The 27,954-nt window shown below is 39.8% G+C and overlaps 1 protein-coding gene across 7 annotated transcripts in view; it reads left to right on the forward strand.

Annotated features, from left to right (window-relative positions):
- enah (ENAH actin regulator) overlaps positions 1–27,954 on the forward strand; it is a 73,831-nt gene that overhangs the window by 13,392 nt on the left and 32,485 nt on the right. For 3 of the 7 annotated variants that reach the window (XM_031581935.2, XM_031581937.2, XM_031581938.2), the window contains 2 exons: positions 24,115–24,280; positions 25,504–25,681. In XM_031581935.2, coding sequence (XP_031437795.1) covers positions 24,115–24,280; positions 25,504–25,681 — 344 coding nt within the window. Of the gene's footprint in view, positions 1–5,647; positions 5,894–13,295; positions 13,630–24,114; positions 24,281–25,503; positions 25,682–27,954 lie in introns of those variants that run through there. The other 4 variants (XM_012819121.3, XM_031581933.2, XM_031581934.2 and 1 more) reach the window with 4 other exon arrangements.

Raw genomic sequence — 27,954 nt, forward strand, 5'->3', positions numbered from 1 at the left:
CTTTGATTATCTGGGTTTTCATTCCAGGACACATTTTTCAGACATCAGTATCCCTAAACAGAAAAGCATCATCATACTCAGGTACAGCATATGCATAAGCAGGATTTTGATTTGCTTGTAGATGACGGGGAGGCTTTTTGAAAAAACTATAGCACAGAAGTCTGAGGACAAAATAAAGCACAATAATGTTAAGTACAGGAGTTAATATGGGCAATAATAACATATTATTCTGTAGTTACATAAACATGAAAGAAATCCTATTCCCTAGTCTTCAACAGGACACCAATTAGAGGGTTTCTACACCCTCCCCTGGTTACTGCTAAAAAAGAACAAACACAAAATAACAAACCTGTGATGCTAAACTGGGTTATCTCTTAATTTTATGTCAATCAGTATGACATTTTGTATAACAGCATTTACAAGGGTTCTGTGTGATGTCCGAGTGGGTGTTTTAGGTCTTAGAGGACATGCAATAACATGGTCTTACAATACTGATATAAAATCGTTGCTTTGAGTTGGCGTGTTGTGGTGTGTGAAAAAAGTGTAACAGACTGAACTAGCGAGCTAGTTAGTGGGCTATCCAGTCACTTGTCTTTATATCAGACCTGTTATTCTGTTAAAGTAAGTACACAATTAAATATCTAACATACCAAGAACAACAACCACCCTTTAAAAGGCCCCCAAGCTTTTCTATTTAACAAATTAAATGACCGAACAACGCCATAGTTCTGCCATTTTCATTCAAACCATCAGAGACAGCAACAAACAATCTGATTGGCCGCTGCTAGCGAAATTAGTTCCTCATTTGTATAGGATTACTTTTCTCGTCTAACTTGTTTTGCCCAATTTGCTCGTCTTCGTCACAATCGCCTGCATCCAACAGAAATAAATGGAATACAGAACTTCGCTTTGTTGCTTCACTGGCATAAATTGGCAAACACTGTTATTTTGTGTACACATTGTATAGTTTTTTTTTATTATCCTTTACACATACTGATTACAATACACATTTTTGGAATGATCAAATACACATACACACCCTTTCCAACAGTCATTCACGCATATCACAAGCCTGCCACTCACATATACTTCCACACAAGATTGCAAAAGCTCGAAATTCAGATCATGTGATGGTGAATACAATGAATTCAGTTCAATCATTTGCTGCAAAGCCTACCCTATTGTTTTTGTAAGGATTACTGCTCTTATATTCTTTTGTAAAAGTGTATGGGCAGCAAAAAAGTGAAGCCGTACAGGTACCAAACTTGGTATATTCGTTCCTTAACTAGGAGTGATCTCACTAAATTGTAATTCCTCCATGACTCTAGGGGGTGCTGTAATAAGTACATTTACATTTGGGCTCATATCTCAAGAATCATATGGGTTGGAACCAAAATGCTTATTTTGTATCTGATTCCTTGAAAGCTCACAAATCTAACACACTGTAGGTACAATGGGTACCATCCTCACATGGGCACAAGAATAATGTAGGTACCTTACCTTGTGAGCGGGCGCCGAATAAATGTGGATGCAATTGTGCATAAATAGTAATACTGTCTTCACAAGGGCCACCAAAACAGTCCTTGTACATTGGTACTAGCCTGAAAACAGCACCAATAATATGTTGGTGATCTCACCCGATTGGACAGGCATCAACCATGCAACACTACAGCAGATCAATTAAGTTACCTACCACAGTGGTCAAAATAAAGATCAGCCACAAATCTGTCTCATAAATCAATGTAATATATCAGTCTCATAATATATATTAAACTATCAATTTGAAACTGAATAATTATTAAATTAATAACTGCACCCAAAGTTACCTTAGCAAGTAAAAGTTGAAGGTCTTGGCAGCATTCATTCTTGTGTAACATTAAATAGATCTGCGTATATAATCAAAGCATTTATTCACACAATATGTAATTAACTAAATGTAACTAACTAATTAATTAAAGGAGAGTGTGTGTGTGTGTGAAAGAGAGGGATCTTATGTGCTTGAGGATGCGCTGTTGGGTGCGCACAAGAAAGAATGTTTGTGTGTGTTCCTTTGTTTGGTCACCGTAGTTCCGCGTGCATGACGATGCTTGTGCGAAATAAGGGGCGAATTCGCCTTGGCAGGTGAATCAAAGTTGGTGAATCTTTAACTTTATGCAAATGAGAACTACCCAAGAGCCAATCAGTTCGGCGTGTGTATGATTTGGAAGCATAGGTTGTTCACAGGGGCGGGAGTAATTAAAAAAATCGAAAACAAGATGGCGGAGTCTCGGGAGTCTGTTTTAACATATGAAATATTTTATGTGAAATACTATACTACACTACTTTTTACATGTCTACATCGACTCGGTTTGTTTTTTATATGCTACACGAATGCTGTCAGGGCAAACAGAATATTGTAGGTCTTAACTGAAGCTCTCAACCATTATTGTTAGCTTGCTGCTAACACTAACCGAAGATCCATTAGAACACATTGGAGATAGCTAGCTTCTAATAAGTTACATATAACATTAGCATGCTGATATGAATTATTTGGTGTTTCTGTAGAACATGAGTTGTTGTCAACAAACAATTGATTGTTGTTTACTTTGCACATGAACGTATTTGGGGCAAATAACCCACTGTGTATGAAATCTGAAGCACTGACCCGTTTTCTACTAGCTATTTAGCTCTTTAGCTTCCTAACTGCCGGCGCCGGGCGGGACGCTGCACTTTAACTGATCTTGCTACTTGACAGCCAAACCTGATGTTTCTGACCACGTCCCCTTGGCGAAATTTCGCCAGGTGATAAGCTGTGTGGAAACCTACCGTTAGGGAAAAGGGTTGCGCTGGCAGATCCGATGTTGATGAGGCAAAGAGAAGAGTGTCAGTAAATGAAGCTTGTCGTAGCTGATGTCGTTGTTGCTGTGTTCGCGGGTTGTCTTTGCAATGGGAGCAAGCAAAGCAAAAAAAGTTAGCTAGCAAGCTTTCTGTTAGCTGCTCGTTCTAAACTAGCTTACTCTCGGTTAACGGTGCGTTCCTGGCTAACAAGAAATCTTTGGCGGTCGTTGCCGTAAGACAAATAGTTTGTTGCATTGAATGTGAGAGCGAGGGCCTGCTCTTCTGAGTGTATAAGAGACAAGTGTGTGGGGGAGAGGAGAGATGAGACGTGTTTTCCCGCTAAATGCCGGTAGAAGAGAGAAAGATATGTGTGACTTGTGTCTTTTGTCCACTAGTGCACAGTTAAGGTGACATCAGGCTACAGTTACAGATTGATTGGAGGAGAAGCTGACTGTTTACGTAGGTTCCGGATTAAACCATACACAAGTTCCAAACCCAATGGGCGAATTCCAGGTGTACCATCAACACCCATTCATGTCAATTGACCTTTAGCTGGGAGTTTGATTGATAGGCAATCTGACCATTCAGAAGGCCGATATTATAAGCCGATATTGTTGCTATCCGCCATTTGCATCAAAGTATCTCTGTCAACTTTGGATCCTGGGAGGTATCCCTGATGTTTGTCAGCGATAGATAGATCAAACGCTCAATGTCACTATAAACAAAAGCACATGTTTGGGTTGTTTACACTGACCACAGAGATACACGAAGATGGTGCACTTTAGGGAGGCAATGGTACATGGTATTATGTCGAACTGTCAAGCCTGTCATTTTCCTTTCATTTCCAGTCTGCGCTTGTACATTCAGATCAACAGAACATCTCTGGAGTCTGTCAGAATTTCCCTGGAGTCTGTAATCATATAAGCTGGGGGAACTAAAAACAAAGTTATTTCAGCTCCAACTCAACAATGGCGAACACTAGCTAGACAGTGAGAAGCAAATTTGGAGAGGCACCGCAGTCTTTTAAATCTGCTGTGAGGGAATATTTTGGACAAGGTGTAGTCAGTATACTATGCAAATTATTCATTGGTCCGCTTGAAGGCATCTTAGACTTTACTTTTGCAGTGTTTGCCAAACAACCTTTTCCTCTGTTACATGATGATGCAATCTCGCAACAGAGTCCTTATTGCCCAATGACGATGTCAGAACATACTGTGCTGATTGGGAGCAGGGGGCTCAAAGACAGTAGCTCTCACAAAGCGTTTCAGACAAAGGGTGAATAGAGATGTTCAGTATAAGAGAAGTAATGAGGTTTTGGATTAGTGAAGCATTCAGATCTATTCTAGTAGACCCCCAAAATTAAATTATGAACATTTAAAATGAGCATAAGAGGTCGTATTTAAGTAAACACATCAATTACCAAAGGATTTGATAGCCGCAACCTGTTGCATAGACTACACCAGATATTTTATGTTGCTAGAGCTGTAAAGTTGTGTTTCATAAGATACCGCAGGGAGTTAAGAGTTGTGTGGTAACCATGGAGTTCTGGAACCATGGGTGAAGCTCCACATGCTGCTTGACACGTATGTTTCGTACGCATGTTTGTAGCAACATCTTTAGACAAGACAATAGTTATTTGCAAATTACCAACATTTTCTACTGGCGTTGTTTCGCTCACACCATAGTTTTGTCGATTTAGTGAAAACCCATTCATTTTTCCAGAGGGTTTTTTTTTTGGAACCAGAGAGAGTTAAAGTGCTGACACCAAAAACTACAAATTTCCGGCCGACATGCATACTCTGTCTCACTCAAGGACTGTGTACTATATATTGAAAGCAACACAATGCAATAATTTGTCTCTTTTTGAGGTATGGTTTTATAAGCAATTACTTTTGGTATTATCTTCAAATTAATTTTGATGGTATATGGTCATGTGAAGGACAGATAAACACATCCGGCATTCCCACTAGCTGTTCAGGCTAGGCTCTGTGTAGTTCTGTGGTCCGGGACCCAGTGAAAATGTTAGAAAAGCCTTCACAGCACGACATCAGTAACAGTATCGCCAAAACACGCCAGTTAGCATGTTAGAAAACATTTATCCGGTTCCTCCGGGCTATTGGTGATGTTTGCAATGTTTTTGCATACTTTTTAGGTAGTTAGCTCACTATTTTCTGACCAAAACTCTATAATGCTGTGTTAAATGGACAGCAGCTTGAGATCACTGTAATCACCAAAACTATTATTCTTCAATTTAAATCAAACACAGCTTTTTTCTGTTTGATTTTTGAGGAAGCATTTACCCTGCCTTGCTTGCCCCTAGAAGCCTCCTGTGTCAAGCACATGCATGTGTTTTTCCCTCTTAGTGTTGCATAACCACAGTCCTTACTGATGAAGTTACTTCATTCTTAAAATAGCCCTCATGCTCTCCTGCAACGTAGAAGGTTTGAAAACTGAGGTGACTTTACTTAAAGCAAGTTAAGTCTAGAGGAGCTCTAGAGATACTGAATGGCTTTTATGTATATGATGTGTTACTATGTTCTGACTCACAGGGTGATGACTTTGGATTGGGTATCCACCTATCCACCATAGTTTGTTTTCTGCACCAGAGATTTGAAGGTAGTAGTATAGCGATGCAAGTCAACCATTCTAAAAGTCTGTTTTATTTTTGTTTTTGTTCACACCTGTTGCTTTTGTCTGTTATGTACCCTTTGCCATCTGTGATTCTGATTTACTTACTGTTACATAGAGACAGACTCCCAGTAACCTAAGAGTTGGAGACTCCCTCTATCCCACCCCCCTGCATTTGAGCTCATGAAGCCTTTCAGTCAGCAGGTTTATTCTGGGGTTAGGAGACATTCTTGTAGGGCTGCCCAGTTGCCTCTTTTAGCAAGGAGGGAGGGGATTCATCAGCAGGGTGCTCAGAGCACTAACAGGACCCTTCCACTTTCATCAGGCAGCTCAGAGGACACCTTGGAAACCTAGGACACGAGGAGAATCTTTTGGGGAAATTTTTTAGGGCAGTGTGACTCCTTGCGGGTGGAGTTTTTGGATATACTGCCAAGATGACACTTGATGTGTAAGTCTGCTTGTGTATGTGACCATCAACTAACTTCAATCAATTAACATTTCATCTATTTATTTTGTATCTGGGAGTTTATCCAAATCTGTGTTGTATGTTCAGAAGAAAATACCAGCCTAGAGGTTTTGGTCATACAAAGTGTCTACCGGGTCTCATTCATTTGAATGGTTAACATGGAAAGGCAAATACAACCCTTTATTTTGAAGGAGTTAATATCATCATGTTTGTTGTTTGTTGTCATTTTCAATATTACTGCATCTGTTGGCTGCCTCAAACAGCAATGTGAACTGTAATGTTCAGAGATTATGTTTCTCTATGTCCCAATCAAATCAGTACCCCCATTCATGCCATTTTCCTTCTCTGCCAGGCAGGATGTGCTTGATCTGAGTATATGAAAGAACAGCATACTTGTACTACTATCAGAGTTAGCCTAATGTTGACCTTTTCTGCTTTTTTCGGAAACTTGTGTCAGTGTGCCTGGACTGCCAGTTAGTTTATTTTTTTCAGTGTCTGGCATCATTCTCGGAGAAAAATTAAATGGATTTAGTAATTGTCTTGGTGTGCTTTGCTTTATATTCTAACTGCTGGCAGACGCAGATACTCCTAGAACGTTGGCTAATAAATGTGGTCTAAGCTCTTAAAAACCACAGGACAGCAAACAGATGGATTTAAAAAGATACGGAATGCATTTCATCCAACATTCATCACTACTTTAGGTCAGAGTTTTCTTTTTTTAGTGTCTTCTCGTCAGTACTTGGTATTGGTTAACTTCAGGTGACTTTTGGAATGTCTGGTTCTATGCTGGGATCCTGTTTTCATTCCATTCTCAGTATGTAGTGTCATAGTTTGTGCTGAGACAGTGAGTGTGAGGCCACCTGTTTCCTTTAATCACCATGTGTTCCATGGTCACCTGTTTCCTTTAATCACCATGTGTTCCATGGTCACCTGTTTTGAAGTTGTAACTGATGACAAGTGTGTAGAATGTGGGCTATCCCCATGACAAACACCTTTTGCTCCTCCATGTAAAAGAAACATAATGCACTTACTTAACTACGATTTGTAGTTTGAAACTTGGGATTACTGCTTTAAACTCTCACATCTTTCATTCAGAAGTCTATTCACTCTGACTTCTATGAATGAAATATTGAATGGCCTCCAGATACATTGCATTTACCATAAACAGCTCTTCATTGAAAGTATCTACCCTCTGATAAGTACGGGTTTGTTCCAAGACCCACGTTAATCCACCCAACACATACCTGGGAACCAACAATAGTAGATGATGACACGCATTCCTGCAGTGTTCTGTCAGTGAGGGTCCATCAAGCTTTGTGCTGTCCTCGAGGTCAGGCTGTTGACATCCTTGGTGTGATGTTTCATGTTGTTTCATCATCCATCATAACACGTCTATCTAAACATTTAGGTCTATGACACAAGCATAGTAGAACTAATCCTGCACTCTATTTTGAATATAAGTGCCCGTTCAGGCAGTAGAGAAATTGATGTCATGCCAAGTTGTAAAGATAAGCATGTCTTTGTCTCTATATTTTAAAAGGCACTTTCTTGCTGTTTGAAATCGCAATAAGTTTCCCATGGTGTACTCCGTGATGTTTTCACCATCCCTTATGGTCCATCAGCCATGGTATTCTGTCAAATGTAGCTGACTTTAGCAGTGAGAGGACCATGTTCCAAAAAGACTTGTCACATACACTAGTAATGTAGAAATATACTGTTACATATACATACTTAGGTTTTTTTTTTACAACCATTCTATGTGTGGTTTGTTGTGGTTGGCTTTGTGAAAGGTACATTATGCATGCATGTCCACAAGAGGGCCGCAAGTGTGGCTTAAAAAGAGAGGCTATCCTTAATATGTAGGGCTGGGTTCAAAAAGGCCATTATTTATGCAATGCAGTTTTTTCAGATACAGTATTCATTTGCCAAAATTAAATATCAAGACTTGTGATACTTCTGCAGAAAAACATGACTAGTCTTTTTCCCGCTGTAATTGTATTATCTTCACCTGAATTCACGCTGAATATAGTTTATTTGTTGATGTATCTGTGTTGTAATTGTTCATTCAGCCACGACATCTATATATTGTAGAAATATATATACATAGGAAATCATATGGCCAACCAACTACACCCCCTACAATACAGAATGAAAAGTTAATTTGATTCATTAAAAGATGTATTGGGATGTTTCATGACTACAGTGTTAATGCAGTTGTAACTGCTAGTTTTCATTATAATTTATAATATTCAGTCTATATTTCAACCATATTGGGTTATTATTACTCCTTATTGGATTTACATTCCAAATCTTTGCTGCAGCCCTATGAGTGAGTTTACTAAACATGTGTGCAGTCAGTGGTGGGACATTTCCAGGCTGAATTTGGGGTGCTATGAGTGTCCTTCTTACTACAATATTTACATTATTTTTAATGCTCAATACATTATTATTTTCATTTTGAGTGGGAATTAGGTATTTGTGTGTGAGCGTGTGTGGGTAGGGCGTCGAATATTTGCTTGAAATGCCCATCCCTTTCTTCTTACAACTTTTAAATGGCTATTAGCGCTCGCACCAAAACTACACTGCATTTATTTGTATGTGACATAACACTGAACAATCTGCGGTATTAACAGATGCATGTTTGTTTTATAAAATGACATAAAAAACTGTAATGCGGTTTAGAAACGGTGCTAATGTTAAAGCGTTAAAGTTACCCATAGTCTGCTGTTGATTCAATGTAATTGAATGGTAACATTAGAATGTTGTTAAAGTTAACGTTAGTCGCTTTCTCAGTAGGGCCTAAGGTATTAAGGTACTTATAAATTATAAGTATATACTGTAAATAACTTTAGATAACGTGACCTGGTAGTGTAAAGGCCGAAATATGCTTCTACGACTGCGTTACGCAGTTGCTTCGACGATCCAATGACCAGATCAATCAAATCGCGACACTGAAAAAAGAAGATGGCGGACCAAACTCCGTAGATGGTCGTATTTGTAAGTTGTTTGTTTGACTTTTTTTTGCCTTCGATTTTTTTTTTTTTTTAAAGTTACCAAGAAATAGATACTGTGCAATGTAAAAACCCCGTTATTGTAAATGAAAAATACGTCTGAGGGGATTTGCTAGGTTTCTGAGCCAGCTATCTAATGTTAGCATGCTACAACCTACAAGGTAAACAGCGATGTATTGACGGATTGACGTAGACGGATAGTTAAAAAATTTGGGAGGTGCACGTCAGGCCACGGAGAGGTGCTTGGAGGAGGTTCGCAACAACGCAAGGGGCTCTGCATGTCTGCGTTAAGGCCGACCATAAATTAGGCTTAAGTGTTCATTCATTCGTCATTGGTGTTGTCGCTTGTGTCACTTTTGGCGAGGCTAGCCTTCAGGCCTACAAGATTTGGTTATTTTATTATTTTGTTTATTCAGTGGTTTGTGATTAAGTACTTGAATGTGCATATGTTTATTAGACATTGCATTGTAACCAGTGGCGGTGCGTCAATACAGGGCGCAAGGGCGCCGCCCCTCCTAAAATTTTGAGATGAAAAAAAAAAAAAAAAGTAAAAAAAACATTATATACCAAACAATTAAAATAGGAACTGTACTGTGTTAACGCATTACATGTGTGTGGGAGACCGTAAGCCCCTGCCAACAACCACTTAAATGAGAGCAACATAGCTAGCAGAGACTTTGATTCTGTGAGTATGCCGACTGAAAACTTTCGAATCGACGATCAGATGTCGATAAGAAGAGACTGAAAGACATGGGACCCGAACGTCCGGATTTAAAAATGCAGCAGCAGAGCATCGACCGCGGGAGGACGTACAACCGTAGCTTCTCCTCAAGCCTGTATGCTAACCGGAGCTGGTTAGCTGGTTGTTCAGACAATCTGGACTGCAACGGGGATGAGGGATCTAAAGCACTTTAACGATAAATGTAAGAAGCACGAATCTTGCTGCAGCCATCTAACTAACAGCCTGAAGCTAAGCCTCTTTGGAAGACGAAGTATTGCAGAGCAGTTGGACGAAGGGTACCAAATTGGCATTCGAAAACATGTAGTATCATCCAGTGTTTCTGAATCTATTCTGCTCTAAACCTCTAGTATAATCCAGTATTTCTGAATCTATTCTGCTCTAAACTACTGGTATCATTCAGTCTTTCTCACTCTATTCTGCTCTAAACCTCTACACCCTGTGTTTTTTCATTTTTTTATCTACTCTGTTTTAAACTTGTACACAATGTTTCTGAATCTAGTCTACTCTAAACCTCTACTACCCAATATTTAAACCTCTGGAACCCAACCCAATGTTTCTTAAACCATTCTGCTCTAAACCTCTCATGCCCAATTTTACAGTTTGTTGAGAGTTGTTAGTGGACAGTGTTGAGCACTGTGTTTTTCATGAAATAAATCTTTTGGTTTTTAATATATTCTACTCAAAACCTCTCTTGTGTTTTTGTTTTCTCATTGTGGAGTGCTATTTAAATCGCACTGCCCAACTGCGCCTATAGTCTATATATGTCTATGATTGCGCCCCCCCAAAAAAATAAATCACCAGCCGCCACTGATTGTAACATTTTATATTTTGGGCATAACCCTACATTTGAATATAAAGTAACAATAGTTTAACTTGAGTATAGCTTTTGTTTACTTTACCCACCTCTGTTCTCCACATACCCAGTGAGCTCTATTTAGACAAAGACCACATCAATTCCACTCTGCAATATCACATGTAAAGAAAAACTGTTCATGTGTGGCAGGCAAAGTGGCGTGGATCTCTAATCTGAGGTGTTAGTTTCATGTGTGGCAGGCAAAGTGGCGTGGGTCTCTAATCTGAGCTGCTAGTTTCATGTGTGGCAGGCAAAGTGGAGTAGGTCTCTAATCTGAGCTGCTAGTTTCATGTGTGGCAGGCAAAGTGGAGTGGGTCTCTAATCTGAGCTGCTAGTTTCTTCATTTTTGTGGAGAGAAGAGGTGAGGTGCTTCCCTCCTTTGCATCATGTGTACTGCCAAGACCTTGCTGTAGGCACCCTCACACTCTGCTCACCGAATACATGCATACGTGCACATGCGCGCACACACACACACACACACACACACACACACACACACACACACACACACACACACACAAACACAGTCTAATCTTGCCTGCCTGCCTCCTGCTCCCAATACTCACAGTTGGCCAACTTCCTCTGCGTGTGGATCCTAGCCACGGATTGTGTGTATGAGGAATTTCAAAAAAAAAAAAAAAATTTTATCTCTTCAGCTAATTCAGTTGAGGTACCATCATGCATTTGCAGTCTATACTGTTTGGATGTCATGGACATTGTCATTTTGCCTTGAATCAGCTAAAACATATGTGTTTGATATCCCAGCATGGCTGTGTCACCTGTGGAAGCAAACACTAGTATAGAGACAATTATGTGACCCCAGAAGTTTGGAAATCACGAGGCCAGTTAACATTGGCCATGCCCTTAAATGTTATTGCCTCATTTTAAAATGTTTCAATGAATCAAAGTACCCTAACAAGTTCTGGAGATGGTGCACATATAATATTGTGCAAATCTTGTTGAATGGTTCAATTTTGTTTAAACAACTATATGCCATGATGGTTAGGAGAAATTTTAAAATGGCTGTCCTTATGTTCTTTTTTTTGTGAATATGGCTGTAATATACAAAGGTGCAGACAGCTGAGTTTTCTGCATTTATATCTTCACTTTTACAAACAACTGATTTGAGGGTTTTCCCTGCCTAAGCGTTTTTGCAGAGCGTCTAAGTTGACTGACCATAAAAATGGATTTGCAGATCATCCAAGTTGAATGAACAGTAAGAATTCTAAATGCTGAAAAAAAAGTGATTCTATCCCAAACTGGCAGTTTTGTTAGAGTGTCTGTACAATTCAGTTTGAAACAATTAGCCATACTTGATATTTAGTGTCAGTTCTGTACAATTAGCCAGACCTTTTTTTTAGTGTCAGTTGTGTACAATTAGCCAGACTTGTTTTTTAGTGTCAGTTGTGTACAATTAGCCAGACTTGTTATTTAGTGTCTGTTGTGTACGATTAGCCAGACTTGTTATTGAGTGTCAGTTGTGTGTGAATTATGAGAGTGGACACGTCTGCAGCTCGTCCCCTCAAAGACTTTGCATCATCGGCACTTAGAAACTGACAGACTTAATGTGGATTATCTGGCAAGTAAGATGGCCGTACACAGCCTTTGGTGAGGGGAAAGCAATGATTGACATGTCGTTGTCTAGAAAAAAAACAATGGCTTGCTACAACAACCACATGTTAAGTATGTGAACACTGATCATGATGAAGCCTAGGCTAATTTCATTCATTTTAGTGGCTTAAATGTATGCTATAGAGTAGCATAGAGTACATACAAAGCCACATTTTTAAATGGATATCTGCCCTGTTTAATTTAGTAACAATAGTGTCTCAAACAAGTTTATAGCTCGCTAAGAAAATGTATGCTAACCTTATTTTACTCATCATGCTTCATACTCTTAAGCTCAAACTGTTTGATGCTTTCATGCAGCAATGCTCATTAACATGACTTATTGTAGAGTATTACTCCATAATAATGATAGATACATCAGTGCATTTTCTATTCTTACGTCACAGTAAACTATCAACATATGTATAATAATGTGTAATTTAACAATGCCCTGGGACAAGGGCTGAAGAAACCACAGGATGATTGTAGACTACACACACACACACACACACACACAAACACACACACACACACACACACACACTTTGCATCTTTTGTTTTCTGGAATCTGGAAGTTAGGTAGTTAGCAAACTTTTAGTTTGTAGTGTAATTGATTTATAGTTGCATGAAAGCAGGCTATGTAGCATAGAGTAACAAGAGTTGAATAAGTTGCTGGTTTGAATAGTGCGGTGTGGTTGGCTTGTTGAACAATTGTGAGGGTAGCGGTTTGTTTGTGTGCAATCGGTGCTTGTGAGGATGCTGGAGTAAGTGAATTCAGGGAGTGTGTGTGCTTCTTTGGAGAATGTGCTTGAGTGAGTGGAAAGAGCTTGTATCAAATGACAAGTACCATTGAATCATGTGCTTTTAAAAGCTGAGCAGGCTTCTCTTTTCTTCAGTTTATTTATCAGCTTATCTTGACAGAAATATTATTGTCCTCACTAAATGTTACTGTTGTAAACCTGTTGGTATAAAAATGTTAACAGCAGGTCACTGGCAGAGAAGTGAACTAGATCTAGGAAGGAGAGCACAAGAACAAGGCTGAGAGGGGGAATAGAGAGTGGAAGAACGATGCTCTGTTGAACAGTAATAATACTGTGCAGTGAATCTATCTTCCTTAAGGATGATTCTCCACCCAACAGCTGCTAGTGTCTGCTTCAGTGCTTGTTGCCAGGTTACCCTTCATCACTGCGAGCGTTGGAGGGGGATGTTGTGGGGGTTTTCAGCACTCTACCAGCTTGGAGCAGCACCATTGATCTGCGGCACTCTTTAAATAATGAAGCAGTGATGTGTTCCCTCGCAGAGCTAAGAGAATGAATCGACAAACATAATTCTGTGGGGCGGACTGCTAGCCGCAGATAGTAAGGCTTAAGCCACACTACACCCGCGCTGGAGTGCTATTACACGTCAAAGGAGCCATGCAGCTTCAGTCCGCCTCCAACTGCAAGGCTTCGGGTTTCATTCTGAGCGAGAGATGCACCCTGGCATCTAAGATGGAAATCCACCGGTATGTATGTATGTATGTATGCTGGGACTGATCTGCTGCAGCTGCAGTGCTGGTGAGGCTATTGTACAGAAGGGATAGTGTGCTGACAGAGAGATGTGCCCTTATCAAAGCAACTGTTGCATGATCCAATTGTGGGTCATGTGTAGCATCAAAGCTGTAGGTCTATGGAGAGGAAATGGTGTGTTTATGTACAACACGAGCTGATGTGATATTTACTGATGCCCTGCACATGTTTTCATGTGAACTTGCTTCAAACTGCAACTGTGCATGTTTTTAGACTGCTCTGGGGTTTGCGTACTTGAGAGTCTTTTGTTAAGATGATTGCAGAAGAGCACAGTAATGAGGGAATAGGTATTTTTTGTGTACAGAATGCATGTCTCTTTATGTCATGAATTGTCCCTTACAGTTACAATTCAGCAGTGGATTTGTGTAGTGGTGCTGTTGTGTCATGAATAATTTATGGTTGGATCTCAAGCGATAGGCTAACACGTGTGCAATGTATACCTCAGGATAACTCTTTGTTGCACCCTGCACTCCACTCTTTTCTAGCATGGAGATGTTCATTTCTCTTGTTTTTTCCACTGTAACCTGTCATTATTAATGAGGGCTTCCATAAGGATGTAGTGGAGAGTAAATCTTCCATATTCCCTTTTAGGGAATGCTTTAACAACATGGACATTGTTTTGGCTGACAACCAATGACAGCTTTAGCAGGACTATCACACTATGTGTTGAAAGTGGCGCATGGTCATAAAATGCTTTGTTAGAAAATGTATTTGTGTTAGAGACAGTGTGATTAGAGTTTGTGTGTTTGAGTATGCTATGCAAATGAATGGTCAGTGTTCAGTGGTAGGATAAAGTGGCCTGCAAGGGAAACTGGTTCCTCTGACTTACCACCATCACACCACCAGCTCAACAAACATTGCTGATAATCTTTCTCTCTTTTTTTCTTTTTCTCTCTATGAGAATTAAGTACAACATTAAGGTTTTGCACACAGTGAGAGAAATATGAAATGGGTCCATTGGAAAGACAGGCAAGCCTGAGACAATTCATATGCAGGCCAGGCATCTACAACGTTTGGCATTTTGACATTACAGTTCCATAGCAAGTGTTATGTCAGTTAGAAGTGAGGCCATTGAACAAGAAAGAGTACAAATACTATAGAAACTCTGAATTTACTAAAGATGCTATGATGATTTAAATTTTGCATATTTAAACAGTTTTTCTAAAGAGAACAGATGAATGCTGAGCATGGAACTGATACAGCCTTAAAGAAGAACTTAAAATATTGAATAATGTATTATGTAAAAAAGATACAGGAGCTTAACCATAATACTGTTGTGTAAAAGCAAGTACTATAGCAGTATATTATGCATTTAAGATATTTAAAGCCTAGTTAAAAATAAGACAGATTCTCTCATTCATGTGGTTCGATTTTATGTTTTCTCTCTATGCTTAGCCTGTTGGAGTTACATGTGCATAAGTGTAGCCCTGGATAGATTTTAGCATATGTCCTCAGAAAAATGGTAGCAGTAATTATTCATGAAAATGATATGTTCAGTTTGAAAAGTACTCTATTTGTTCCTAAAGGGGCTGTTTATTGGGACAGTGATGCATGAACATGCAGTGTACATAAACCCAACATAACTGACAATAGAGAATAATCAATGCAATGGACAGTCTGTAGTCTATATAGAGTAACACTATTAATGAGAGTCCATTGTAAAGTTTTATTGTAAAGCAATATGAAAAACCAAGGTGCTTCATGCACCTACAGCACCTACAGCTATGGGGTGGGGATAGTGTGTATTGGTTAGCCTGGTTAGCCTGCTACATGCTACATGCTTTTCTCAGTCACTACTTCAAAAGCAAGAAAAATTCAACAGGAGACTTATGGTATGGCTTATTAAATCTGTTGAATTTTTCTCCAAATTCATTTTTGTCTAGATTCTGTATTTTCCATTGTACTTTCCTGGATTCCGTATCTGAATCTTGAATTATGTATGTGGATTAAAGTCATTAAATGACGAAGACTCTGACGTGCTTTTACACTGATTCTCTATCAACCTAACTTGATGGTGAACACTGATGGTGTGGCCATCATGGCACACAGTTTCATTTGTTCAAACTTTCAGACTGATGAAATCTATGCAAAATATTCAAAAAGTCAGTAAAAAAAGTCATGATACATGTCCATTCTATTTTAACTTTATTTAGACACTGCTCTATGACTTATTTGAAGTCCTCTGTATGCATCAGTTTGATGTCAATGTGGCAGTGTAGTACCTGAGTACATGTAGCCTCAAATGGCATTTGCTAATGAAACAGCTAATGTAGAAAGCCTTGTTAGCCCTGAGCATTCTCTCTTGTGGCAAATCACATTATAGCCTATTTTTATGATCTATACCAGGGACTTTGCCAGTACTTAATCAGTCGTATTACCAAGTTATTGAAAGGCCAGTCTGCTCATCTGTTGTTGCCAGATGTCGCCTGGGCTTGAGTTTGCATAACTTATGCTCTATAACTAATGTTTTTAAGAAGCCAACTGCTGTAGCCTACCTATGAGGGTGTTTGACAATCTTTTGTGGTGTTAACCTGTTGAAGATGGCAGCATCATTGGGGATGCTGAGGGAAAAGAGATCCATTTTCTTCTGGAATCTCGATTATCACATTATCATACCAACATGATAACAACAAACCTTTGTTGTTAAAACGTTCCCTCCAATAAATCCATACCAAATAGGGAAAAAAAACCTTTTCATTAGTGAATCTATTCACATGCTTGAGTCTTAATCATTACCTTTTGGTTTGAAGATTTAAAGTCTTAATCATTACCGTTGGTTTTAAGTCCACATTAAACAAAATGCAACCCAGGTCCAAGCATAGTTCCCTTATTGTGAGGCAAAGCAGCCATGTGGGAGTAGATATGGAATGACATGTAATGATACCTTTGTCCTCTCGCCCGTAACCTGAGAAGAGATGGCTGGGAGTAGGCCTGTGTTTTCTACATTTTTTTGCTGTGTGTGCTAGAATGAGTTCTGAAGCAGTTCATGCAGTATGCTGGTTTGAACAGTCATGGGGATAATATGTGCCCAAATGTACAACTGCATGTGTGAGTCGAGTGTATTTTTCTAGTGTATGCTGTGGAGTAGTAGTCTTCAGTTCATCTTGAAAAGATAATCACTTGTGAAAGGCTTTGTGTTCGGATGGCAAGGGGTGTTAAAGGCTGTTAGCCCTCCCATTGTTACCTTGTTGATAGCACAATGACTGTGTCTTTATCGTTAAATGGCCATTTATTTGTCCATATCAGTGGAGTGACCAATGCTTACAGCCTATCCAAGACCTTAAGTGAATCATTGCAGGTGGCCAAAATAGTTTGTCATCTTTATTTAGAATATGTTTTTGCAGGTATGCCAGAACAAGCTAAAAATACTTTTTTACTGTATGGCGTGTGTACTACTTGCATATTATTGTACCTGAACTTTTTTTAATAGACTTTGGAACCCCTCTTACTTAAGTTAAGTTACTTAATCATCAAAGTGCCTGAATCTAGCCCCGGACTCCTGCCAAAAAGTATTCCTCCTAGGGGTTAGTTGCGCTGTGGCGTCTCAGCCGGGTTCTGGCCATGTCACTGTACCGCTTAAATCACAGATTACTTGACTCACAGGAAGAGCATTGAAAATCATAGAAGTCCCTTCCAGTGCAGAACTGCTCATCATGCATTTAGTGGATCCACAGTAATGACCAATCATAGGTGCTTTTAGTGGAGCCACAGGAATGACCAATCATAAGTGCATTTAGTGGAGCCACAGGAATGACCAATCATAGGTGCTTTTAGTGGAGCCACAGGAATGACCAATCATAGGTGCTGAAATGACGTTAGGCATTGCTCCTGCTCCTGCTCTGTGTTAAGAGTGTTTGAGCAGGACTCCAGAACTCTGCATTTCAGTGGGTCACGTAGAGAGGAACAGAAAGCACAGGTAGACACTCAAAAACTTGTTGTAGTTTTCAATATTGAAATACACTGAACATTTCCATGATTATTCAAAATCACTTGTTGATATCTATGTATAAATACAAATGTGTTCTTTTTAGTGCAGTTTGAGGTTGGTTTTTTTTCACTGGTTCAGCTTGTAATCAACTGTTGTTCAACTGTTTTATAGTACTCTTGATGAAGTACCCGGACATTTAAATTCCCAAAAATGTTATTGTTTGCCCTTGTTCATTTTGGTGTTGTTTGGTATGCTATGTTCCGTGTTGCACAGATTGTTGCAGCATCAGCCAGGTCAAGCCAAGTTGGCCTCACTGCTCATGGGGATATTCAAACCTTCCTATCATCAATGAATTTGATCTCCACCTGAACTAAACTCCACTCCATATCGTCATGAGAATGAGAGCGCAATATCCCTATTGTGTGCCTTTGTACTATTGTCCTCACATTGCCATTTCAGAGATTGTCTATGTGACGCGGGACATTAGCAATGATCTCATGAATGTATCATATTGATGTATCATATTCAAATGCATCATCTATTTCACTGCTAGAACTCATTGCTATGTATTTGCTGAGCTTGTATGGCAACATCCACTCCAATCTGTCTGTAGCAAGAGACTGCAGTCCAAGACTTATTATAAGAAATGCTATGCTACTATGCTATGCTATTATAAGAAATGCTTTGGTGCTACTTCCTACTCTCAAGCAAGTAGGGCGCTTTTTGTACTGCTCCTGCTTGACCCTTCACCCTTGTTCTGTAATCTCCATTCTTTCTGGATTCTTTTATTTTCATTGTCTTGCGTTTCGTTTACAAAGTTAGTGAAACTGGCACATATTGACATTGAACTTAAGTGGTTAGTTTTAAAATACAACAACTTTACAGGAGCCAGCTGAGTCAACTGGCAACAACTTAACAGCAAGTCACCTAGAAGCTGGAACAAAAAATGTACTGAGCTACTACAGAGGATTAAAATTTTGGAATCAATGATCAATGATGAGCTACGAGAGGCATCCCAGTAAAGTGGGTACAATGACAGTTCTCCCAGGGAATGCTGAGAATGTGCCCCAACAGTCTAGGAGCGGATGAATACATCAACCTAACAAAGCCTAATGTGAGTACTGACTCTGAACTCAAATGTAGCCCAACCTGTGAACCTCAGGCATCATTACAAGAGTATAGCCCGACCTGTGAACCCCAGGCATCATTACACGGCTATAGCCTGACCTGCAGTGCTCACAGTCCCATGGTAACACTCAGCCCCTAAGGCTGCGGAGCAGATTTGAATGCTTCAGAGACTTGGGAGAGGAATTTCTTAGCGAAAACACTGAAGGTAGAAAGTAAACAAACATTAAAGGTTGGCACCAACAGTAAGTGGCTCTTAACACTGCTATCAGATATGTGGAGAAGGGATGATTACATGCTGCCTTCTAAATGCAGCCATCTCTGACACAAAAACATTTTACATGTTTAATACATAATTTATTTTAATGAATTATGTCATTGTGTTAAGTAAAACTAAATGCCATGTACTCGTGGTGCAAGTGTTCCTAGCCTTTTAAAAGTTGTATGAAGTAGGGATGGGTATTTCAAGCAAAAAACACACACACACTCGCAGTGAAAACCATTTATTGAGACTTTATTTAGTGTTATGGTGTCATGTGGGATCAAATCATTAATCGAACCCCTGGCGACCTAGTACCAGAAACAATAATCTTCTTCAGATGCTTGCATGCTATATGTATTGTGTGTGTGTATATATATATATATATATATATATATATATATATATATACATAGTACTATAACAGGGAAAGCTAGAAACCCCCAGGGTGCCTGCAAGACCCACTTGCTAAGCTGTGATTTTGTGTGTTCTTTGGGTTGTGCGGTGTATGGGAAACGGCAGTTAGACTAATAAAGTGTCATTTCCCCAGGTCATGTGGTGTATGGGGCACCGGACTTGCCTTCAAACTGCGTCCATTCTGCTGGGCTAGCTCGCCACTATATTTTAAGGAACTTCTTTGTGCCCTAAATGAGCTAGAAATGGAAGCTTTTATCAGTGGTCTACTCAAAACACAGGAAGGTTTTGTGTTCTCTCAGCAGCTCACCTGGCTTACAAAAGCGTGTTTTTCAACTGGGATGAATAGACAATTTCAACCTATTCTGGAATCGCAGAGAATATTTCAGACCAAATAGCATGGAACCCAGCTGGAGAGGAACTAAAGTTTGTAGCTTTATCATTTCTCCCCCCTTCACCCAGTGGCCTTGGGGCCCTCTGACTGGCACTTGGCAGCCATACAGAGTGAACACGGCATGTGTGGAACGGAAACATCTGCCCCCACAAGCTGAAACCAGAGGTGGAGTGCACAAGCACCTCCACTGGAAAAATGCAAGATAAGGACATTGCTGGAATGACACAAAGGCAATCACCTGCTCCAAACTCCCTGGGATCTCAGCAGTCAAATGGAGATCGTCAGCATGCGGATACTGTTAACGTTGGACTGCAGCAGCTGTCGCTATCACCAGTGGCATCTCTGGCACGGAAACCTTGGTGGGGCACAATAAACTCTGTATGGGCAGCATCTGATTCCTCAATGAAACTACACACAAACCTTGCTCAATGAACAAACACAAACACAGCTCATCAACGAAATCTCAAATGCACACATAAACATAACGCAGCACAGGAGTTATCAAGCAGTATATAATCACTGTGGTCTGCATCTGTAATTACACATCCAAAGTAACATTTCCAAGCAGGGAAACTGATTGCTTTCCAGGCTTTAATCTACAGCCAACCTTTTTGGCAAAGTACTAAATTGAACTTCTAATGTCGACTTGATTCATTATATTGCCTTGCTTTTACATTTACATTACATTTAGTCATTTAGCAGATGCTTTTGTACAAAGCGACGTACAAGGGAGAGAATAGTCAAGCTACGAGCAATAGAACCTGGTGTAACAATAAATACTACTTTACATAAGAAATATAACAAAATGAAATAAAGAAAAAGAAGTGCAGGAATGTAACTGCTGTAATTGCAAGTTACGCACTAGTCGAAGTGCCAGTTAGGACGGGAGGTGCTCTCTGAAGAGTTGGGTCTTCAAAATCTTCTTAATGGTAGAGAGGAACTATTACTAGTGGCTAGCATAACTGTGATGACTAAAAGTGGCTAGCAGTGTAGCAATGCTGATAATATAAACAACGTTTACTAAACGTCTTGATGTATGTCATTCTGTTATTTTTTATCGGCTGTGGGGCCGGCATCGTCATGCCCCACAGATCATTAATAAAAGTGTGTTGAACATGCACACTTCAACTTTCAACTTGGTTAAACAAAAGCAGAGGGGCTAGACTGCTAGGAGAAGTACTGTCCTTGACTCAACAGGTACAGGAAGATATTTGGAATGTATCGGACAACACTACCATGGTGATATGTAATAAATGCACACCAATGTTAGTTATGAAGAAAAAAATATATTGCCAAATGTCTATCTATATGAGACTCGTGACATGTGAACTGCGGAATAGTACATTTATTAATTGTAACTTCAGGACATTTTAGCCATAATCCTATGTTCAAAATATAGTTTGAATATTTTATTTGTGCATTCATTTATTTGGTTGCGTTATGTTGTGTGGGTACCTGTCAATGGGCATGATGCCACTTTGTAGATAGCATATAGCAAACGTATGTTGGTCCTGTGGCGGATTTTGGTCTGCACCCAGCTGGTGGTGTGCCACTTCTGGTCCGCTCTTGGAACATCATCATCTTTAGTTTATAGAAAAATTGTAAATGAGAACCAGACCCAGACACAAATTCACAGACAAGCATTACATTTGTTCTGGGGGGCACAAATGAGGTCAAGCTCATCGTGGGATGGAGGGAGGGTATTGATGAGATTGATAGATAGGTTGGATGAGATTGATAGATAGGTTGGATGAGATTGATAGATAGATAGATTGTTTATTAGCCACACGACCAAGGCTGGTGGATTTGTTCCTCGGTTAAGCATGTGAAACTCTGGAGTACAATATATATACATGGACAACAGCATACATAACACATTATAAATAATGAACAATACAGTGTTGGATACATAGGTGAATGATATGCATGATAGTGTGAGGAGAAGACTAGAGCAAGAAGTTCAGAGTCGTGATAGCTGTGGGAAAAAAGTTGTTTGTGAGGCGGCCTGTAGCGCCTTCCCGATGGGTGACGAACAGGATTTGAGTGGTCAGAGATGATCTTCTTTCCTCGTTTTGCAGTCTGGTGAAATATATAGAGATTCGACTGAGGGGAGTGGGTTGCCTATGATTATGAATGCCTAGTTAACAATATGCTGTAATTTTTCCTGTGTTTGATTGTCCGTGCTACCGTACCATACTGTAACAGACGATATTACAAATTACGTTACAGATAAAATTAATTATTATTATTAGTATTATGTTGTGACTTGATGATGGCTGAGTAGAACAGGACGAGAAATTGATGATTGATCCGGTATTTTTTAAGCTGTCTAGGGAAGTAAAGCCCCTCCGGATTATGAACCCGGTTTAGGGAAAAGAGTGGGATACAAACCCTAGTCACCTTAGACACCCAAGTAATATGGCCATTCCATCTGTATCAATGACACTCTACAATGATATAGAGAGAGAGAGAGAGAGAGAGAGAGATACAGGTAGAAGGAAAGGGAGAGGTTGACAGGTATGGTAAATTAAAATTGTAGTTATACACAGGAAAAGATGTTTAATTCCTCATGCTATTTATTGGAGACTTCCCGGGTTTGAGTTAGATTAAGTTCCCAGGTTTGGATAAGTCTGTGTTCCAATCGCTCCTTAACTTGACTGCTGAATTTGTGCCAGTGCCATTGGTAGATATAGGGCAAACCCAGAGATGGCTTTGGCTGCTGATGTTTCTGATAGATTATAGAATATAGATTATAGAATACAGTTTTGATTGGTTGGCCACAATGTGTCACAATCAAAATTAGATTTTCGATTCACTGCCACTCCTAAAGATGTGGTGAAGGCTTTGCACTGAACTTTACAACCGATACAGCCAAGTTAAAAGAAGACCAGGCGTAGCTCAGCACCTCCATTTACATAAGCCTACTGTAAGACTTAGCACACGACCAGATCAAATCCTCTTAGAATTATTGTTAATAATCAGACCAAACACATTTTTATTTTTATTCAGGAGTAACGTAGCCGACACAGAACGCTAATGGTAATTGGTGGGAGCTGGGAGGTGGAGCCTGCCAGGCCCCTCAGTGCCCACCCAGGGAAACAGCTCCTATAAATCCCCTTTCCAAAAAGAATAATCTTTACGCTTCCATACTAAACAACTGTCCATCTAAACCCAACTGTTCTCAGATGCTTTTTGTTAACTGATTTAATTTTAATATTTTTTTCTTTGTTGAGAGATGAAAGAAAAACATGCATTGGTGGCTATCAAGTTTACAGGTTGCTCCTGTTTTGGGTTGATGATTTAGTGCATGGGTGTTTTTGACCAAACAGGCTTTCTCATTTGAACTTTTTGTTAACTTTGTTTTCACTCTTTCCATAGTTGAATTAAGTTGTTTGTGGATTTTCATTGAACTTTCAGCAAATCACCAGAATGTCTTGAGGACTAAGTGGGGTTGTATCATCCCAAATACGATCTCATTCTTTTCGATTAGGATAACATAATACAACTGTTCAGAAACTGTTCTTGGGGGTTCAATTATGGTCTAAAAATGATCAAACCTTTTTTCAGAAATCACGGTGTTCCATGCAATCAATTTCCAAAAAAACGAAGATACCTCACAAAAGTGTGTACCAAATTATTGTTATTATTATTATGGAACAAACACTCTGAAAACATTCAGAAATCAAGAACTGACTTTTTGTGAGATTTTATCTCTTTCCCATCCATATGAAAGTCACCCCTCACAAAAACATCTGCAGCATACTTCTTTGCCGACAATAGCAGTATGGGACAGAACCACGCTGAAAGAAAAACCAATGGAAAATTATGAATCCAGTGATAATTCATGCAGCTGTTTCATATGTAGTCAAAATAGTTATGTTGCACCCAGAACAAATCTTGTGGATTTTGCTAATGATAACCTTTGGATTGAATCGATCTGGCTTTTTCTGAACTAAGTGTTTTACAAGGAAGCATCATTTGTTGTCTGTTTATTTTTCTACTGTTTGTAACTGCCTATTCAGAGTGAACAACATGAGAGCTTGCTCTGTTCTGCAAAGATTAAACCAATCTTGGTCCAATCAAGAACTAACAATAAAGGAAAGACAGGCATTTCTTTAGTACCATGTATATTTATAACTTGCCATATGCTTTTGCCAATGAGTTCTTTCCGGTTTTCTAGCTAAAACCAGAGGTAATCCCAAACACCTTGGGTGAAAACACTGTTCACATTGTTGTATAATAAATGTCTCATGTTTTATGTTCCACCCGCTCATGATGATTCTCCCCATATTCCTTCACAGCGAGCAGAGTATCTGTCAGGCAAGAGCCGCTGTCATGGTATATGACGATGCCAATAAGAAGTGGGTTCCTGCTGGTGGTTCCACAGGCTTCAGCAGAGTTCACATCTACCACCACACAGGAAACAATGCCTTCCGTGTGGTGGGCCGCAAAATCCAGGACCATCAGGTGAGTGGGAGATGAATAGAGACTGATAGGATCAATAGGATTAATCAGCTAATATATCTATAAACCAGATATGCCTTTATATGCAGATATGTGTATATTACTTCAGTGTGCGTTATGTTTTTCATTTGATCATCTCCTTTATTCGTTTGTTCTTTTGGGGTCCTTCCCTCCTCTAGACCATTCCACCAACACTATGAATGTTCATTCACTTTGGTAGCCCACTAATGTGTATGAAAATTAGTTTTCGTCCATTTGAAAAGCACAAATAAAATACAATTCAAAAATGTACAATTACTACATTGTAGAGGAGGAAATATATAGTATAGCTGCAAATGGCAAAACTCCTGGTCCAAGCAGCATGCACAGTGGCCAAAGTTTGAAAGATTTCAACATATGGAAAAGAAAATTGGATTTTTGGAATTTTAACTAAATGTGTCCAATTAAAAATACATCAAGTGTGAACCCACAACACAGAATATATCAGGTATCACGGGATCCGTGAAGGCCGTAAAGGATGAACATTGAACAAACTTTGTGGGCAGAGTAGCAAAACATGGCAAATCAAGTTTCCCTATTCTAGTCTAATGAGAGCGCCAAACTTAAAGAATGGACCGGAAGGCGTAGTCTGGATTTTGGAGTTTATTTTGAGAACCCTCTTAGCATGTTACTTACAGAATGGCTTACATGACAGTAAGAACGTATTTATAGCAATCAGTCAGGTGGGAGAATACAGGAGAGTGATATAAGGTGTGGTCTTAAGTTTATGGTGAAGGGGAGACAATGGGGGATTTCACCTATGGGGGAGCTGTACCCCTGAGGGGGGTGTTAGGACAGACGACAACAGGTGGGAGGAGGTTCATAGCAGGAAGGAGGGTATCTGGGGGAAAGGAGTTGAAATGCATAAAGGAGACCATCAATCCTCACAAGAGCCATTTGAATGCTGAATCAGGTCTCCGCTATTTGCTCTTACTGAGACAAAGACAGAGTACATGAAAAGGAACATGGGTTACAGAGTAAGATAATACAAAATAACGTAAGCACTTAGTTCATGACACGACAGGAAAACGGCAATATTCAGTTCCATCACCTTGAAATAAATTGTCAGAATATTAACCATTGGAAATAGTTTTTTTTTTTTATATGTTATTCATATGGGTGCCATCCATCTTTTTTGCAAAGAGTAATCACGGTTGAATTAAAGGAGACATCTGGTTGCATTCCAGGTGGTGATAAACTGTGCCATTCCCAAGGGGCTCAAATACAACCAGGCCACACAAACCTTCCACCAGTGGCGGGACGCCCGGCAGGTGTACGGCCTTAACTTCGGTAGCAAAGAGGACGCTAATGTGTTCGCCAGTGCCATGACGCACGCCCTGGAGGTGCTGAACTCTCAGGATTCAGGTAAGACATTTGATTCAATGATGAAAAGATCAACAGCGTAAACTCAATTCTGCACCCACAGATTTGGTGTTCAGGAGATCAAGTTACTCAAAGCACCGTAGTCCTTGATTTTCAAGGACTTGTTTGGGGATTTGAGGTTATTTGGAGAACATCAGCACATTTTTTGAAACACTTGATACTCCTTGTGCTGTATATTGTGAACAGCTTGAACCAGGTAGAGGGTTGGTGAAAGAGCCCCTGTACAGCCCCTCCACCGCTGGCCCAGATCATGCTTGTGTTGATGCAGGGACAGCAAGCAAGATCCTCTTCAGGACATCAGTGGTTTCTTTGCTCATGTCCCATTGTGTCTGGTCTCCTCCCTGAAAAAAAGATTTTAAAATATACATAAATGAACATGCATGTTACATTTATTTATACATACATTTATTTATATGTTTCTATTGTCAGCAAAGTGCTAGGGCAAGTCATGAATTTGATGATTTTGTCCATCGGCATCACTCTTGTGTCTCCAGAATGGGCATCACTCTTGTGTCTCCAGAATGGGCATCACTGTGAGTCCCCTGCTCTGGCACTCCTCAGGCTCAGCACCTTGATCTTTACTTATCCCTACGATATTGAGGTAGAGCATAAAGAAAGCAGAGTAGAAATGTGCTATGACTCAAAGTAAACAAACCCGACCACAAGGCCCAACTGTTTATTTACAGAGATGTTGGTTTCCTTGTCGACCTTAAGTCCTCAAAGCTGGAGACCTGGACACCTCTGCCACCAGCTCCTCAGCTAGCTCAAGACCTACTATGTCAATCATCTCATTGATGATGCAGGCACTTGTGTAATTTGTGTTTGAGTCATTCTAAAATGGAAATGTGATTGGATCTCTCAGTACACAACAGATTCAGCCTAACGTGGCATTCAGTGAATGCCCTGAGTTGATAGAACAGAGAAATATTCATTAAGCCATTTGGTCTTGAACTGAGCCAATGTGGGCAGCATTCTGATCATGGTTTCATTACAATCTCTCAATTCTCTTTGCTCTTGCTTTCTGATTCTCTTGTTTTGCTTTCACCTACACTCTCATTTTCTCCCTCCCTTCTCTTTCCTCTATCAATTCCCTTTTCATCTCTTTATCTCATTCACTCACTCATTCAGGTTGGGGTTTCATTTCTTTACATCTGATGCATTCAGGTTTTTCAAGTATATTTGGTAATTTAAGTGTATTTGGTCTAATTGGCATGCAATTTGTGTATTCAATAATTTCATGGAGTCAGATTAATTGTACATTTTCCGCAACATTTACTACTATAATGCATTCTAGTGTCCCATAATGTTCAGACACATATTAACCTTCCTGGGGTTTGGCGTCTTTATTAACATTTTGACTGCCCTCTTACACAGGCCACTCCTGTTGCCAGCTTCGCTTTTTTGGTCAGTGCATAGAATTCTCACAGTTCTCATTTTGTATTTGCGATTTCTAGCAGAAATTCAATTACAAGGCTCAATGGGTAGGCGGGACAGGCTATTAAGACATTAAAACACACAATGTGTCTTGGTTAGTATAACATTTGTCAAAAAAAGAATTAACCTAGTACACAGCAAATCAGTCTATTTAATGCAATACACTGGTTGCACTTTGACCTCGGCCCAATTGATTTTACCCACACACAATAATGTCTGTTCTGTTCATAGCCCAAGAGAAAATGATCCAAGATAATCATAATGAAGTACATTCCGAGGGCTGAGGAGGCTATAGTGGGGCAAAATTCATGTTGTCTCTGCGGCAGGGTAATCTATGGATTAAAGTCTTTTATATAGCCAGGGTTCTTTTTAAATAGGCCTACTTTTACAGAAAGAGATCATTAGGAGACCCACCCTCAGGGAGAGTTAAAGAGGGACACACACTAGTCTCGTTGCCACTCACTTTGAAAGACATGATTTTGCTGGCAGTATGCCACATTGGCGTCATTTGAGAAAAGGAGCCACTATCGATGTGCCGGGAAAGTAAATCTGGATTTGACCTACTTGGGGCCTAGTAACAATGCAAGCAATCTTCTGCGATGGTTTTAGTGAGAATGGGATCTACAAGATTCCCGTCTTCAAGTAGTGCAAAGGGGAGGGGGTACTTACCCCCTTCATAAATTACGTTCATATCAGAGTAAGCCCTCGCCCCACTGATCACTGATTAAACACTGACTTGTTTAATTGGTATGCGCAGCCATTTACCACCATCCACAAATGGTTGCGATCACTTTGAGCCCAATACTTTCTTTAAGGGGTGA

This window comes from Clupea harengus, chromosome 15 (genome assembly GCF_900700415.2).
Source record: "Clupea harengus chromosome 15, Ch_v2.0.2, whole genome shotgun sequence".
NCBI classification, from domain to species: domain Eukaryota; kingdom Metazoa; phylum Chordata; class Actinopteri; order Clupeiformes; family Clupeidae; genus Clupea; species Clupea harengus.